This window comes from Myotis davidii, unplaced genomic scaffold (genome assembly GCF_000327345.1).
Source record: "Myotis davidii unplaced genomic scaffold, ASM32734v1 scaffold946, whole genome shotgun sequence".
Classification (NCBI taxonomy): Eukaryota; Metazoa; Chordata; class Mammalia; order Chiroptera; family Vespertilionidae; genus Myotis; species Myotis davidii.
In genome coordinates, this window is record NW_006297395.1 from 1,365,704 (window position 1) to 1,384,476 (window position 18,773).

General features: G+C 38.6%; 1 protein-coding gene across 1 annotated transcript in view; it reads right to left on the reverse strand.

Annotated features, from left to right (window-relative positions):
* Positions 1-18,773, reverse strand: part of RRAS2 (related RAS viral (r-ras) oncogene homolog 2) — a 37,896-nt gene that overhangs the window by 1,529 nt on the left and 17,594 nt on the right. Inside the window, exons 2-5 of the mRNA XM_006773198.2 lie at positions 15,199-15,286; positions 13,230-13,332; positions 12,884-12,992; positions 2,566-2,684 (exon numbers count right to left, since the gene is read on the reverse strand). Coding sequence (XP_006773261.2) covers positions 2,566-2,684; positions 12,884-12,992; positions 13,230-13,332; positions 15,199-15,286 — 419 coding nt within the window. The remainder of the gene's footprint in view (positions 1-2,565; positions 2,685-12,883; positions 12,993-13,229; positions 13,333-15,198; positions 15,287-18,773) is intronic.

Below are 18,773 nucleotides of genomic sequence, written 5' to 3' on the forward strand. Positions count from 1 at the left end.
CCTGAAATTTTGTAAGACAGAAAAATCTACATATAATCTCCAAAATCTACATATGCCTTCTTGGTAATATATTATTACAAATGCAAGTTATTTTTGGATAAGTCCAGTGTATGTGCTAAATTTAGCATTTTCAATGCTAAATTTCACCTAGGGTAGTGGTCGGCAAACCGCGGCTCGTGAGCCACATGCGGCCCTTTGGTCCCTTGAGTGTGGCTCTTCCACAAAATACCACGTGCGGGCGCGCACATGCAGCGCAATTGAAACTTCGTGGCCCATGCGCAGAAGTTGGTATTTTGTGGAAGAGCCACACTCAAGGGGCCAAAGAGCCACATGTGGTTTGCGAGCTGCAGTTTGCCAACCACTGACCTAGGGAATCAATGCAAAACTTGGGGATTGGAGTGCCCACAAATGCTTTAGCACCAGCATAACAGGCTGTCCAAGCTTCTTCATTAATGGGTGAGATGCTGAAGTGCCTCTAAATTCTCTTCCCAATTTAAAGTTCCATGACTCTAAGGTATACTTAAAAATAAGCATGCATCACTACAGCACAATATTAAATTACCCTTATGAGGTACTGATCCATGTTGTTTCTTTTAGTTGATTTCAGAGAGGAAGGGAGAGGGAGAGAGAGATAGAAACATCAATGATGAGAATCACTGATCAGCTGCCTCCTGGACGCCCCCTACTGGGGATCAAGCCTGCAACTCAGGCATGTGCCCTTGACTGGAATCTAACCTGGGACCTTTCATTCAGTTGCAGGCCAATGCTCTATCCACCGAGCAAACCAGCTAGGGCTATCCATGCTCTTATCATATCCTACCACCTACTAGCTACAAGTCAGTACTATACAAGTTAGTTGACCTCTCTGAACCTCCATGTTTTAGAAGGGAATAGTAAAAACCCACCTTTTACAGTTGCTATGAGGATTTAAGAAGATCGTGTTATGTTTACCTATTGTTTTACTCCTCACCCAAGGATATTTTTTTCATTGAGTTTTAAAGAGTGGAAGGGTGGGGAAGAGACAGAGAGAGAAACATCAATGTGAGAGCGATACATCGATTGGCTGCCTCCTGCACGCACCCCAACTGGGGCCAGGGATTGAGCCTGTAACTGAGGTATGTGCCCTTGACCAGAATTGAACCCAAGACCTTTCAGTCCAAGGGCTGACATTCTAACCATTGAGCAAAACCAGTTAGGCCGGTGTAATGTTTATACGCCTAACAGTACCTAGCATTAGAAAGCCTGCCCTACCTTCTCCTCACTCCTGAGGGATGGATGGACATAAACAGATTCTGAGGATCAAATCCAAAGACAAAATATTTCAAAAAGGCAGTAAAAATTATTTTAAGAAGGACTAGTTCATCTCTGTGTATGTTACAATACACATGACATAAAATTTACCATCTTATCCATTTTTAAGTGTCCAGTTCAGTGGCATTTAAAAATATTCATGTTATATAACTATCACCACCATCCATCTCCAAAACTCTTTCCTCTCGCAAGTCTAGACTCTGTATTCATTAAAAAGTAACAGGCCTCAGATTTTTAACAAACTAGTAAAAAATATATAATCTTTACCTCACCGACCGCCCTCCACAGAGAACGCTCAGGCAAGGGCTAAAAATTATAAGAAGTTCAGAGGTCAAGTCAGCTTACTAGTAGATACACAATTAACATGAGCCTACTCCACAGACCTGTCAAACTATCTAACTAGCAGAGAACCCAGTAGATCTAGAGAGCAGGGGGTATGCTAGGGGCTAGGCATAGACTCAAAATAACCAAATCAAACCCTGCTCAAGAAAGCACCCTAATCTCTTCTCACAAACATACAGAAACTCCAGTGGACTTCACCCATTGCCTCAAGCTTCCTGGAACCCATTAACACTTTCTGAACCACAGGGGCCTCCCAGGCCAGCTAACAGAAAGACTCTTTGTAGTCTAGATTACACTCCATGACCCATGGGGACGCTCAGTATCTACCACTCAATTACTCTTCGCTGGGAGGAGCTGGGTAAGAAGCAAAGCTAAGAGCAAAGTCTGGACTCAGAACTCTGGACTCAAGTCCCAGTTCTTCCATTTAATATGCCCAAGCTTTGGACAAGTTAGTTAACTTCTCTGTACCCGTCTCCCCATCAGAAAGTGGGGATAAATGAAAGTATCTGACTTACTGGGTTGTGGTGAGGATTAAATGTAATAATACACGTAAAGCACTTAGCCCAGCATCTGCCAGAAACTACCCTTAAACATCAGCTGCCCTCATTGCTATCCTCACACCACCACCTTTGGAAATTGTATAGATTCTTTTCAAAACTCCTACGTGGACTCTCCACTTCAATTTAATTAAAGTAGGGTTTATACGTAGGAGGTACCTAGAATATAAAATGTACTTAATTAAAAACTTTAACACATGTATTAATCCCCAAATCAGAATCATTTCTACATACAATTTCCTTTCTTACTGAAAAATATTTAATGATCCCCCTGTTAATGGTTTTGAAAAGCACGGTGTGATTACCTGTCAAATCCAATAAATTAAAACAAATTTCTAGAATGTATTTTGCTTACCTTATAACCCGGACAAGTTCATGGAAAGCTTGATCTACATTCATCCTAATCTTTGCAGATGCCTCCATATAAGTCACCTTCAGTTGTCGTGCTAACTGCTGTCCTTCTTCCTGTGTTACCTGAAATTTCAAGAGTAGTGTGTGAGGTGCTGTATTAACAGTGACATCTGCTCCACCTAACCCTCAGCCACGGTTGCACTGTTAATCCACCCAGAGGACAAGCTGGTCTATCACAAAAGGACTTAGCAGTTCAGCACACACTGAAGCCCAGCGCTGCCAAATTCAGGAGCACACACCTGTGACAGGAACACGACTTCAGTTAGAGGTTACCAAAAAGTATTAAATAAACACAACAGTGATAAATCTGGGAAGGTAAAGGTCAAGATGCTATGAGAATCTGTAACCCTGTCCAGCAGGTCAGGGAAAGCTTCCTTGAGGAAGTGATATTTAAACTAAGAACTAAAAAAAGAATATGGAGCCAGCTGGAGGTGGGGTGAGGAGGTGTCCCTGACAAAGGAAATAGCATGGAGAGCAAGGGCCACAGTGGGGCATGTGCTTTCCAACTTCCAGGAATGAAAGAAGCCTAGAATGGCTGGGTACAGCAAACCAAGAAAGGAAACGACCAGAGGTGAGAGATGGGGAGGAGGACAAGCCTCAGGAGGCTTGGGGTCTTTTTCACTCCTGCACGTCCCGGTACCTGGTGCACAGGAGATGCTCCACAAATATGTGGGGAAAATGAACAATGAATAGGACCACGAGCCTTTACAATGCCTTTCTTACATTAGGAGGCAAAGGAAGACAGGCAGGGAAGGGTACCGGAGCTGATGACAGAAAATGGTAGGCCGGAATAAGAACACATTAACTGAACTAAGTAGATACCTTATACATTTTAAATGTGAAAGGTCAGAATAGTGATATCTGCCTAAAATTATTAAACCACATTACATCTACATTTATGTAGTGGGGCTGAAAAGGTATGTATTTGAAAAAAGGCTTCATTGCTGTTATTACCACAAAAGTAAACACTTGCAGAAAAGTTAGAAAAAAGGTATGGGAAAACAGAAAAGGAAGATTAGGAGCCTGTCACCCATAGAGAAGCACATTCTTCTGGTTTTTCAATGATATACCTTTTTCTCTACAAAAATGAGATCATAACTTCTGTGTATTTGTGTTACACCCTGGAAACACGCTAAACTCATTTATCTAGGTGATCTTTGGTAATAGCCTTTCTACATAAACAGTTTATGTCATTTGCTAATAAAAAGTTTTATTGCTTCCTTTCTGACGTGGATGCTTTTTCTTTTCTCTTGCCTTAGCTCACTGCCTAGAACCGCCAGGACAATGACATCAGTGGTGTGAGGGGTACTTTCAACTTGTTTCTGATCGTAGTGACAAAGCATTTGGTCTTTCACCATTACGTGTTGCAGGTAGGGTTTTATGTACCTGTAACAGCAGAAATTTCAGCATCCCTCTCTCAATAATTGAGCAAGAAGAAAGAAAATCAGTAGTGACATAGATGGCCTGAACCACACTGTCAAACACTTTATGCTAATTGACATGAGATGTCCTTCATCATCAGGCTAACCAAGGTCCTCACTATTCCATCTGCAAAGTGTTTTCATCAGGAATGGATGTTGGATTTTGTCAAATGTTTTTTTTCTGTGTCTATTGAGATCATATGATTTTTTCCTTTTTAGTTTGTTGATATGGTGAATTTTATTAATTCATTTCCACATGTTAAACCAATGCTGCATTCCCCACTTAAGGGATGATGCACTGTCCTTTCCACATATTGTTGAATTCTCTTTGTTAAAAATCTCCGTTTTACATCTCTGTTCATGAGAGATGTTGGACTGTAGTTTTCTTATACCTTTGTCTGGTTTTAGTATCAGAACCATGCCGCTTCATATGATGAGGGCAGAATTCTCCCTTCTTCAATTTTCTGAAAGTTTCAGCAAAATTGTTTCTATATAATTCACTAAAGAGCCCATCTAGGTTTGTGGTTTTGTTTGAAGGAAAGTTCTTACAACAAATTAAATTTATTTTATCGATACAGTACTGTTCAGGTTGAGTGAGCTTTGGTAATTCACGCCTTCCAAGGAATATGTCTATTTCATCTAACATGTATAAAGTTATTAGTTTATTAGTATAAAGTTGTTTATAGTATTTCTTCATTATTTCTTAAATATTTATATATTTATAAGATCTGAAGTGATGGTATCTTTCCCATCCTGATGTTGGTAACTGTGTCTTCTCTCCTTTTTACCATTCTAGCCAGATGTGTCACTGACCTTCTAAAAATCAGTTGGGGGGTTTTTCCCTGTGTTTTCTATTTTCCATTTCACTGCTTTCCATTCTTCTGATTTAGTATGGCTTTAACTTACTCTTTTTCTTTTATTTTTTAAGGTGGAAGTCATTGCATTGAGACCTTTCTTTCCTAATAAAAGCAGTTAGTCCTATAAACTTCTTTATATACTTCTTCAGTAGCTCCCACAAATTTTGATATGTTGTTTTAATATTTGTTCAGTTTATAATGTTTTGTAATTTCCCTTTGGGTGTTTTTTGTTTTTGTTTTTTTTATCAAGTATTAGAAGTATGTAGTTTCCCCATATTTAGAGATTACCTAGATTTCTTTTTTATTGATTTCCAATTTAATTCCACTATGGGATTAAAACAAAATATATGATGTCTCATTAGAATCCCTTGAAATTTATTGAGATTTGTTCTGTGATCCACTCTCATTTCAAAAGATGTGTATTCTGCTATTGTTAGGTGAAGCGTTCATTAAATGTCATTAAGGATAAGTTGTTTGATAGTGTTGTTCAAGCCACCTATATATCTCACTATTGATTTTCTTTTTGCTTGCTCGGTCAACTATTGAGAGAGAGGTGCTGAAATTTCTGACTCTTAGTATAAATATGTCCATTTCTCTTTGTAGTTCTTTCAATTTTTGCTTCAAGAATTTTGAAGCTGCTATCAGGTACATGATATTTAGGATTGTTATGTTCTCTTGATGAGTTAACCTCTTTATCATTATGACACAATCCTCTTTATTCCTGGTAATGATTATTTGCTATGAAATCTACTTTGGTATTTATAGAGCCATTTCAACTGTGTGTTTTTTTATGTTTTTATTGATTTTTTAGAGAGAAGGGAGAGGGAGGGAGAGAGAGAGAAACATCAATATGAGAGAGAAACATCGATCAGCTACTTGCTGCACGCACCCCAACCTACTAGGGAACAAACCTGCAACTCTTACATATGCCCTGACCAGGAATTGAACTAGCGACTTTTTGGTGCACAGGACGATGCTCAACCAACTGAGCCACACTGACCAGGGCCAACTGTTTTTTCATTAGTGTTACCATGGTATATTTTAGCCCAAACTTTTATTTTTAACCTATTTGTGTCTTCACATTTAAAGTAGATTTCTGGTAGGGTCTTGCTTTGTTTATCCAATCTGACAATATCTGCCTTTCAATTGAGGTGTTCACACTATTTACATTTAATGTTATTGTTGATCTAGTTGAGTCACCTTGAAATTTGTTTCCTGTCCATCCTATTTGTTTTGTCCTACTTTTCCTTTTTCTGCCTTGTTGTGGATTAACTGTGTTTTTTAATGATTCCATATTATTTCCTATGTTGATTAATGAACTGCATACTTATGTTATTTTAATGATTGCTTTAGAGTTTATAATACACATTTTCACTCATCGCAATCTGATTCAAATTACATTGTACCACTTCATGCTAGTTTAAGAACCTTATTACAAAATGAGTTTCTTCCTTCTGCCTTTTTTTATTACCTTTTACCTCACAATACATTGTTATTCTTGCTTTGAACATTAAATTGTTTTAGAGATTTAAATAACAAAAGTAATTTACATTTGCCCACATAATTACCATTTTTGGTGCTCTTGATTTCTTTGTATAGATCCAGATTTCCATTTGGTATAATTTCTCTTATTTTTCTTATAATGCAGGTCTGCTGGTATTGAATTATTTCACTTTTTGTATATCTGGGAAAAGTCTTTTTTTCCATCTTCATTTTTAAAATGAATGTTTAGTGGGTATTGAATTCTAGGCAACAGTTTTTTCTTCAGTACTTCAAAGATGTTGGGTCACTCCAGTCTGGTTTGCACTGTTTCCCATGAGAAACTATGACAACTGGTCGCATCTTTATCTTCACTCCTCTTGTCATTTTTCAAATTCTCTCTTTATCCCGAGTTTTAAACAATTTCATGATAATATGCCTTATTGTCATTTTCTTCATACTTCTTGTACTCACGGTATGCTAAGCTTCTTAGATATACAAGTTTATGGTTTTCATCAAATTTAGAAATTTGTCATCCTTTATTTTTGCTGTTAATCTCAGACATTGTAGATCTAATTTCTGGAAGCTCTATTTTGATCTTTATACATCTTCATGTCTATAGTTAACATATTCAGTCTTTTCTCTAGCTTCTTTAATATAGGAATATGTTTTAATGTCTGAGTTCACTAATTATGTTAACTATCATTTCTGGGTCTGTTTCTATTCACTATTTTTTTTTTCCTATTATGAGTCATATTTTCCTGCTTCTTTACATGCCTAGTAATTTTTGAGTGAATGGTTGGGTACTGGACTTTGACCTACTAAGTTCTGGATAGTTTGTATTCCTATATATGTTTTGAGCCTTCTTTTGAGATTCAGTTATTTGGGAAGTTTGATCCTTTTTGTTATACAGTGCCAGAACAGCATTTAGTCTAGGGCTAATTCTGCCCCACTAGTGAAACGAAACACCATTCAATACTCCAAGAATTATGAGGTTTTCCACTCAGACCAATCAGAATTATTTCTGATGCTATCTGAGCTCAAGGCATTGTTTTCTCTCATCTTTTCATGTAGTTTGTTCTCCCAATTTAATAAATTCCATTCCCAAAATTCAGCAACCTCAATGAAATACCATTAGGTTATTATTACATTAATGCATATACATCTAACAAGTACTTCATAACACTTTATACCCTGTTGTGTTCCAAAAGGGTGGCAGGCAGGTTTCAAGTTTATGTAATTTTTAAATTTACCCTTCCTCTCTTCAAAATAGCATATGTACCATAAGACCTATGGTTTTGAAATAAAAACCAATCAAATCAAGCAATCAATTAACAAGTAAGGAAACCAAGTAAGAAAGTTTCATGAAGCCAAAAATTTAGAAAGAATATTTTTTTAAAATGTCCTTTAAAAAAAAAAAATTGACATGGTAAATTCCTTCCTTTAAAAGTACCCCCATGTTGTCACAAATTCTGTTCCTTCTCTCTGGAAGAGACCTCCCAACTGCATACTCTTAATTTGTTTCTTACTAATACTTTAAGGCTGAAGCAATCAGCAATTTCTCCTTAGTGTTGATGTTGTTTCAGAAGAACCTGCCAGGACTCCCGTCACACCCTGCCGAGGCTGCGCTAAGTGTTAACACACTACACTACATGGTAATTTTTGGTTTAGGTTTCTCTTTCTTCTGCTATTATCTCATCTCCTGGCATTGTGTTCTTTGTAGCTAGGGAATAAGGAATACTTGTCTTTGTAAATCAAGAGCCTAGAAGAGCGCAAAGTAGTTAGCTAAATAAACATATGTTAGTGAATATGACCAATCAAGTAAGTACACCTTGAAATAAATGATGATATAGGGAGAAAAATAAAAATAAATGTTTGAGACAAGTTCATCTCAACAACTTACTTTATTAATAGAAATTTGACTGAGGAAGGAAAATATGTGTCCTTAAGAATTTTCTATTTGTCTTTCCGCTCAATTATTTTTCAAAAGGTAGTTTGCCTTATCCCGCCTGCATAATGTAATTCAGCTAGTGGGGAACAGCAAATGACCTGTCTTTATAGACAGTAAGAAAATTAACAAATTAATGGTCTAGATGATAAAACAATGCCACTGCTAAGACTGTGTATGTGCTTGATTTATTTTTAAAGCATGGTCTCACACCACTGTCTTCTAGGAATTAAGGTCAGCAAAGTTTGTACAACCATATTTCTGCTCAAGATCTCTCTAACCACATATAAAGTTGCTGTCAAGCTCACTGACGTAGCCTAATTTTAACTGAGTGGAACTAGCATTGCTACCACTAACACAAAGAAAATGAACATCACGTGGAACAAAGTGAAGCCACAGCACTGTGAAGCCAGAAATTGACAGAAGCTTGAAGGCTCACAAACAAGGCTTTCTTAGAGGTTCCTCTGAGAGTTTTATAAAGATGCCAAATACTCAGCCTTATCCCCTGGATATTCTGATTTGGGAGGTCTGAGCCCTATCTAGAAATGTTTTGTTTTAAACAATTGAAGTGAATCTGATGCAACAAATTCACTGATCTACATTTAGAAACCTCCAGGGAGACTATTCCAAGGCACAATGTATAGTAGCAGAAATCCACAATAATATGAACTTATGTAATATTACATATTTCCAAAGAGAGAAGACCAAATCGAGAATGATGAGAGCAACTTTATTAAAACAAACTGGGTTTAAATGGAACAGACCACAGCATTTGCAATAGTTAGGGATGTGTGTAGTTAATGAATAACCTAAGTTTACAGAAGCAAAACTTGTTTTTCAAACCTATTATGTGGAAAGAGTCATTACTTTAATAACCACATCTTGATTCGTTGATGCCGATTCATTCATTCAGCAAATATTTCCTGAGTGCATCTTTGTTCTATGTGCTAAGGATAAAGCATGAACAAAACCAACAGGTGGAAACTGAGAGGCCCTCAGTGCACATACTTCAAGTCCACAGCTGACAAACCTCTGAGATGCAGTCAAGGCACGAACAGGTAAGGCTAGAAGACCCTTGCTCTACTGTTAGAGGGGGATGAGTTCTTTTTCCTAGGAGGCGGCAGGGGCACACTGTGGTCCAGGTACTGACAAATAGGAGTTAGCACATTTAGGTAGCTGCTATTATAAGTGTAATGAGTTCCTTTGTTGTTGTTTTTTATATACTTTTTTAATTTTGTTATTTATTTATTTTTTGAGAGAGGAAGGGTAAGGGAGAGAAACAATCGGCAGCCTCCTGTACGCCCCTCACTGGGAGTTGACGTGGGCCACTAGCAATTAAACACCTAACGAAGTAGAAAGAAAGGGACAAGCTAAGGCAAGTCAGGGAGGAGAAGGGAGCTAAGGACAGTGCATTCTAGACAGAGCTGTCTGAAGGACAGGAACTTGAAATCACTGCTGTATTAAGTTTCAGCATCAAGGTGCTGTCATACTTACCTGCTCTTACATTTTAGCAAGAGCAAGCCAATCAGTTACCTATGTGTTCTCCCTGCACTTTTGATAGGATAAACAAAATGATCAATGCATCTCTAAGGGATCAGGTATGTGGTAATGCTAAATAACCATTCAAATTCTATAAATCTCTTTTCTATAAACTTCAATGATTTTGTTTTTTCCTACTGCTCTGTTGTCAGTGTCTGGAAAAAGAGTTTAATAAATTTTGAATAGATGAAAGAACAAGTCTACGGAGATACGGAAGCCAAAGGAAGCAGGCGAAGCTGCTTCTGGCTAATCTCCCCTCCCTGATGGATTTAGTCGCAGGGGCCAGTGGCAGGAAGCCCAAGGCTGAGCACACACTCAGAGTACATGGGGAACTGGAATTTGCTATCAAAGAGAAAATAGGCTAGAAGCTAGAGAAAGTCCAAACGATCATGTCTAAGACAAAGGCAAAAATGAATGAGCTAGGTCAACAACTATGAGCAAGTCTGACTGGTTACTGACTAAGAACCTGGAGATGACCAAAATGTAAGCATTTCGGGGGGGGGGGGGGGGGGGGGAAGTTGGTAGAGCAATTAAGGGTGCCAAGACATTACAGAACATCACCTTTAATTTTGAAGAGACTTTAAAAAGGAAACATTTCAATTTCAAAAGTAACTGAGTATGGCCCTCAAGGCTGGGAGGCACGTTTGTCCTTGTACATCCCTGGGCCCTAAGACACCCTAGAAAGATAAGATGGGGAGGAGCCAACAAAGGCCACTGCAGAGGAGAGGAGAAGGGGAGGGAATGGTGTCTCAGAGCTAAGTAAACAGTGTTTCAAAGAGGAGAATGTGAGCAACTGTGTCAAATGTCACTGACATCTGCGTAAGTGGTGACCTTGACTGGGGCACTGCATGCCAGAAGTCAGCGCCAGCAAGAATGGCAGGAAAGAAAGCAGAGGGAGCACGTGTACACTGCTTTTAAGGAGTTTTGCTATTGAGTGGAGCAGCAAAAAAGTACTTGGAGAGAAATGTCAGATTAAGAACAAGTATTTGCTATAATTCCTTTTTGTTTTAAAGATTGTAGCATGTTGTATGCTAATGGGGATGACCATGCAGGAGAGAAATGGAGCAACTCAAATGAAACAATCACTGGGGCGGTGCCCATTAGCTAGTGAAAAGGAACGGGACCCAGTGCTACAGGAGGGGCTGGTCATACAGAGGTGAAGAGTTTATCCATATAAGTGGGGGAAGGAAGAATTGGTGGGATTCATGTGCACTGAGGTTATTTCATGTGGAGATCAGACAAGTAGAAACTTCTCAGTGAAACAGAAAAATATCACTCATACAAACTGAGAGGAAGGGGAAGAAAGTGTTGTAAATTTAAGAATAAGAAAGTAGATATCAAGCTATACTACCAAGCCACGATTCTCAAAACTGCCTGGTACTAGCACAAGAACAGACATATAGACGAATGGAATAGAACAGAGAACCCAGAAATCAATCCAAGCCATTATACTCAATATTTGACAAAGGAGGCAAGAGCATACCATGGAGTCAAGACAGCCTCTTCAATAAATGGTGTTGGGAAAATTGGACAGACACATGCAAAAAACTAAAAGTTTAATCTCTGACATTTACGGGGAACTCATACAACTTAACAAAAGGAAGATAAACAATCCAATCAAAAAATGGGCAATGGACCTAAATATATACTTTTTGAAAGAGGACATACAGAAGGCCAAGAGACATATGAAAACATGCTCAAAGTCACTAAACATCCAAGAGATGCAAATCAAAACAACAATGAGGTACCATCTCCCACCTGTCAGAATAGCTATCATCAACAAATCAACAAACAACAAGTGCTGGCGAGAATTCGGAGAAAAAGGAACCCTCATGCACTGCTCGTTGGGAATGCAGACTGGTGTAGCCACTGTGGGAGACAGTATGGAGTTTCCTCAAAAAGTTAAAAATGGAACTCCCATTTGACTCAGGGATCCCACTGCTAGGAATATATCCTAAGAAACTAAAAATACCAATCAGAAAGGATATATACACCCCTATGTTCACAGCAGCACCATTTATAATAGCTAAGATTTGGAAACAGCCTAAATACCCATCAGCAGATGAGTGGATTAAAAAACTGTGGTATATCTACACAATGGAATACTACGCTGCTGTAAAAAGCAAGGAACTCCTATCATTTGCAACAGCATGGATGGATCTGGAGAGCATTATGCTAAGTGAAATAACTCAGTTTGAGAAAGATAAATATCACCTGATCTCACTCATTTGTGGAATATAATGAACAACATAAACTGATGATCAAAAACAGATCCAGAGACAGGAAAGCATCGATTAGACCATCAAACCTCAGAGGGAAGGCATGGGAGGGTGGGGGTAAGGGGGGGAGATCAACCAAAGGACTTGTATGCATACATGTAAGCCTAGCTAATAGACACAGACAACACGGGGGGTGAGGGCATGAGGGCAATGGGGGGGATAAGGACACATATGTAATACCTTAATCAATAAAGAAAAATTTAAAAAAAAGAATTAAGTTAGTTAGTATAAACCAGCCTGCAACTAAATACTGAAAATATTCTTTTCTTGCTGGTTACTAGTGGTAGAGCTAGCCAATGTGAAAAATTAACAGAAAATTCGGTCATTAACGGGACTTAGAAAAAAATCAAATCCTGTCATTTAAATCAAATCCACTCTCTATATGAAAGTAATTTAGTGCTAATAATGAATAAATTAGGCCTTTGGGGGTAATTTTAAGAATGTCTAACTAAATTAGAGTTTTGGATGTTACCCAAGAAATTTAACATGTGAACTGGAGCTAGTACAAATACTTTCAGGTTTATACAGTCCACTAAAGCTCTGCGCAAAAAAAAATGTGAAAACTTAATTTCCCCAAATCTACTACCTTTTTATTTCTTACCTACTGTGACTTCTATAAACAGTGTGCTATGTCAAACAGCACAGTTTTCCTATCATGGCACTTTCAATTGTTGCATTAAATACATCCACTCACTTACATAGAAACAACTGTTTTCCCAAATGCAAAATTCCTTCTCACCTGTCTCTGGTGATCCAGATCTGCTTTGTTACCAATTAAAATCATTGGAAATTCATCACGATCCTTTACTCTGAGAATCTGTCTTTGAAACTTATAGATCTCTTCAAAACTAAAAAAAGAAAAACAATTAATTTGGCCAAGGAGCAGCATATGTCCCATGTCCCATTTAATACTCTATTTCTTTTTCTTTCTAAAAACCAGAAAATCCAAATTCAATAAAACAGTGGTCTAGACCCACGGTCGCCAACCTTTCGGACCTCACGGGCCATCAGTGGTCCGCGGACCACGGGTTGGCGACTGCTGGTCTAGACTGAAGAGAGATCTCCATTTTAATATTGGTACAAACCTGCCTCTATCTGTGACTGAAAAGACCAACAGGAAACCCTCGCCAGTCCGCATATACTGTTCTCTCATAGCTCCAAACTCTTCTTGTCCTGCTGTATCTAGAACTAAAGAAAAAAGAACAACTGTAACTGTGTTCATGTTTTCAATGTAAAAATTGCCTCCCACAAAGGCAGGTCCAATTAATGTGAGTCCTTCAGAGCATGTCATACTCAGTGTGATAAAGAAACCATTTGGCTCGATTCCGGTCAAGGGCATGTACCTTGGTTGCAGGCACATCCCCAGTAGGGAGTGTGCAGAAGGCAGCTGAATCGATGTTTCTAACTCTCTATCCCTCTCCCTCTCCCTTCTTCTCTGTAAAAATCAATAAAATATATTAAAAAAAGAAATGGAATTCTTCTCCTCTTAGTACTTTATTCTCAATATGAAAGACATATATATTCTAATGGCAGCCAGTTTCAGAATTACCTTCATCAGCACAGGTTGATTTTGTAGTTAGAATATATTAGCATACCAATTACAAGGTTAAAAATATCAAATACATCAAGGCAGTTGGAATCAGATAACCTCTGAATTCATTTGAATGTTTATCTCCTCCATGGAAAGAACTAGAAAAGATACCTATAAATTCAAAAGGAAACTCTGCTTTACACCCCAAATACCATACTTCAAGTGCAGGTGCTAATGTTTTCCTTCATCTCTGTGAAAGAAAGGACTGTACTAGTCAAAGGGACAGGGCTTTCTTTTGTGGAGAGGTGAAGTGTTAGCCAAGCAAAAAAAAAAAAAAAATTTGCTAAAGCCTCTGTGCTATAAATTCTAAGCAAATTAACAAATATTGAAGCTCTTCTTTTTTTATTTCACCTAGTTTAAGCTTTACCAAAAGGTAGTACAAGAAAAAGAAAATCTTTGGATATTCTAAATTACAATTACAGCTTCCAGAGAGTGAGAGAGACAGTCAGTCTGTGGACCAGGACTGACAAAAGACGGCTCACATTCCAGTGTATCTGCTGGGATTTAGGATTAATTTCCAGGTGGCTATTCCCACGATTACCCAAAAGAGAGAACAGCGGGGCGCCACAGAACCCCAGGAGCCCCACTTCTTTTCTTAATATATTTTATTTCTTTTTTTACAGAGAGGAAGGGAGAGGGATAGTTAGAAACATTGATCAGCTGCCTCCTGCACACCCCCCATTGGGGATGTGCCTGCAACCAAGGTACATGCCCTTGACCGGAATCGAACCTGGGACCCTTCAGTCCGCAGACCGACGCTCTAACCACTGAGCCAAACCGGTTAGGGCCCCACTTCTTATTTACACATGAATTTTCGAATCTGCTGTCCACCACTAACCCACGGGAGCTGACGCCTCTTCCTTGGACTCTTTGGGCCTATCCCAGAACTAGCCCGCTTCACTTTCTCCCATCCCCTTGGTCTCTAGGCAATGGAAATCCTTTTCAGAATGACTTATATCTTTCTCCCCCACACCCAATGTATTAACCACCTGCAAATCTCCGGATGACGTGCTATCTCCCCCACCCCCCGCACCCTCCCCAGACATGCTGTTGGTAGCGTAGGCTCCATGCCCCAAGACTGGGCTTTTTCTTTTTCCTGCTAGCAATGGCCTAATAAAGCCTTTTTAGGCCATGGAAGCTAATTTTTTTTTTTTTACTAACACTAGAAAGAGCTAAAACCTCACATGTTTTTCCCAAATAGCCCAATAAACACAACTTCAAGATATAATGTTATAGGACTAGTTTCCCCAGAACAAGATCAATCCAGGTGCTGTTTTACCTTACATTTACTGAGGAATATTTAAATTACCCAATGTGCAGATTTATCAATTAAAACGTAAGAAAGAGAGAGGCTTATGTGTAAGATTATCTAATATTTCTATTATATTTAACCTAGAAAAACGTCAGAGCTTAGTTTTTAAAAATAGGATATATGAACTATCAAATAAAGGAAGATTACTTACTATCTAGCCGGGCTGCTCTGTCATCTATCACGCACTGCTTTGTGTAGGAATCCTCGATGGTTGGATCATAATCCGTCACAAAATAGGACTGTAAGAAAAATTACCTTGTTTTAAAATTCATGCTGCCTAAACGTGTACCAATGTAACTTTATCAAATCCCACATATCCAGAATTAATCAAAATATTTTCATTGTATTAAGGCTTATCGCTACTATGTCAATTCCCCATTAAATGAAGCAGCTTTCAAATGGAAAACTAAGAAAACACAATAAATTAAAATTCAGGTCTATTTGCAACCGGACCGTAAGCATCAGTCCCAAGAACAAAGTAGTTGAAACAAATGGAGACAACAAAGAGAGAGGCCTTGGAGACGGCACGTCCCGCTTCTTCTCTCATGCCTCGTCTTAGTCTTTTCACCGGCCTTGAATAATATTATCATAAGAAACACGACTTCGGGATTCTTTCATTTATGGGGATCTCAACTTATTCTTTCACTGATATTCTTGTTGTTATCTTAATTTCAATTTCCCTCTTCCGTTAGCAAAGCTTCCCAATTGTTATCCTCTGAAATCATCACCAGCAGGAAGCACAGTTCAGGTAGCAGTCAGAAGGGAAGCGTCTTAGCGAACCAAATAAATGTCTGTGTACTATATTTCAGTTTTTTAAAAAAAGGTTTTTAACAAGGAAACAACAGCAACCACAAAAATCTGAGAAAGACTTAGTTCCCCATTCTTACAGAAGAGCACTAACTAGGACACTGACATCACCCTGTTCTGCTATCTCCTCCACTCCCCTCCCCACTGGCTCATTACAAAATCTGAGGGAATGACTTGGAGGAAGGCAGTTCACCACTAAGAACCAACGCCAGAGGTGTTCAGCCATTGTTCAGGCAAAGGTTCTTGGCAGCAGGACCTGCTTGGCTCCCGGGACCCAGCGTTCTTAAGTGACAGCCCTGGGCATGGTGACCTATGCAAACTCCAAAAAGCTACGCAGACACAGGCACTCTGCACAGGACAGTGAAGAAACTCCTGGTTTGAGGAGGGCGGGGTAGAAAGGGTGAGAACAATGATCTGCTTGCTACCATGACTTTACATATTTATTTTATTTTTGAGGGATACTTGCCACAGTTATATTTTAGGGTTAACTTTAATCAAAGAATTCAGTATCCATAATCCTACTTCCCAATTGATGGTTTCACTTAAATGCATAATTTATTAAACAAAGTCTGTAAAAGAAACATTTACCAACAGGAGCAGCTTGGAGTAGAAAGCCATTTCCATCACTACCCTATTCCCCATTTAAAAATAAACAGATATCAAAACAATCCTGAACTCACTTCTTGGCACCCACACCTCTTCAGAAAGTAAATACAACTGGCAACAATATTCTTTGTACAGACTACTCTAAACAAAACTGCAGCCTTTCGCCAAGCAAGTGGGATAAAGCACGCTGTTTATATATTTTTGAGATTAGTTTCCTGAAACATGTTTCTCCACAGCAATCTGATACCTCTTGCCATGGTTTCATCTCACAAACCTGAATTTCACTGAGTATTCCCAGCTTATGCCTAAATGCCTTAAAATGTGCCCACTGTTGTTCCCACTTTGTCTGAAAACATAATGGACAAATATTAACTATATTTTTCAAATGTCCAGGTCATGCATAATAGCTAGAGTTCTTTCAATGAGATGGGTTCTTTTTGCATTGTGAAACCAAATTAAAACATTACCACTTTTAGGAGACTTGTAGTTTAAGCAACTTTGAGGGCCATTAAAATAAATTTAGTGGCTGTGGAAGTTTCATGTTTTCTTTGGATGTCTTAGTTCCTGAAACAATCTTAATGTTGTAAAAAGTTTGCCACTTTACTAACACTGGCAAGCACTTATTCCATTCATATTAATTTTTAGACAAACTAATTTTGGAGTTTCTGGATATTTAGGTCCACATTTCATCTATATTGTGTCCTGTTTTCAAAAGTTGTCTGTAGAGCCCATCGTCTTACTATTATATGTAGACTTTCAAGAGTCATCCTTACTGAAAAGCATCTTCTTGTCTCACAGAGGTCCATCCTAAGGAACACTGTTAGATCTAGGGCCTCAAGATCTGGGCAAGACAGAGCTTTGGATATAAATCCTGTTTCCTTTCCTTGCTGCAAGTAAATCAAACTACCTTGTGACAGAACAAACTACCTTATTCTTGAACAGAACACCCCAAGTGGCGAGCCCCTTGAGTTCAGTAACAACATCACTCTGGACATGGCTGTCACAAAACCAGAGACCCTCTTTCGCTTTCATAATTCTAATAAGCCACTGCTCAGAATATGCCTAAAACAGGCATTCATCATGTGCAGGTAACAAACAGAATCATCACCTCCCACCATAAAGACATAACATTTTTGTTGTTTAAACTTGGGTACCAGGTATTTGATCACCAACAAGAAATCAGGCTCTGATGAAGGGCAGTCCTGGATTGAAGTCTAATTCTATTTGCCAGCTGTGGAACTGGAGGCAAATGACTTTACCTTTCTAACCTTTAGCATCTATAAAATAGGACAGCGACAAAACCTGGTGGAACAGGTAAAATGAAGTCATGCATATAAAGTGCCACGGCATGCTGATGGTTCATAAACATTAACCATAATATTATTTTTGTCACATGGTTAGATGGTATGAACTAGTGTTTTTATTCAAGTCTATAGAATTGCCAATCCCAGGAACAACTGTAATAATTCCAATCCTAGTTATACCACAGACCAACCATGGGACTTGGTATTCAAAATGTTGTGAACCAAAAATAAAAGCTACCCTCACCCCATTTGGGATTCTGGAAATATTTTGTGGATCTGAGCTGTAACTGCCAAATATATACATATGTAAAAATTCATCAAGCTGTACATTTAAGGTATGTGTACTTTTTTGCACGATATAAATTATACCTTTCTAAATTGCATAAATTAATGGTTGGATTAAATGGTGCCTTTGTTGCTTATATGATTCAGTACTTTGTTTACACAGTATGCAAAGCCTTCTAGTTTGATCTGTGTTGTTCACCATTCAGGCTTATTTTCACTACTTGAAATCCTTCAGTCAAGTGCTCTTGCTCTCATTCATTTGCTCAACAATTATTTACGGAGCATCACAGGGACAAAGTCCCTACCTTCAGAGCCCACCGCTTTTTGCACAACATGCAGTAGCTGTGCTGTGATTAGAGAAGAGGAGAATAAGGAGTGTTAAATGTACTGGCCAAAGAACAGAAACAGCATGAAATGCCAATACCATGCTTATTCAAAAGGCAACAAAATTTAAGGGGTTAATACTGCAGTGCCTAATGCACAGGAACTATGTATACATTCACCTATAAACACAGAGCCCCTGCAATCTGCCAGAAAAGAAAACAGTCTGTCTATTGAAGTTGAAATGTTACCTACCACAGTCCAGAAAGGATATTCTGTTGCAGAAAGCAAGGAAAACCGGAGTATGGTATTGCACTGTGGAAGATAGTAGAGGTTCAGGCAAGGGCAGGAAAGAATTGGACTAAAGAGTCCAGAAAAACAGTGAAGAGGGGGAAAGGAGGGG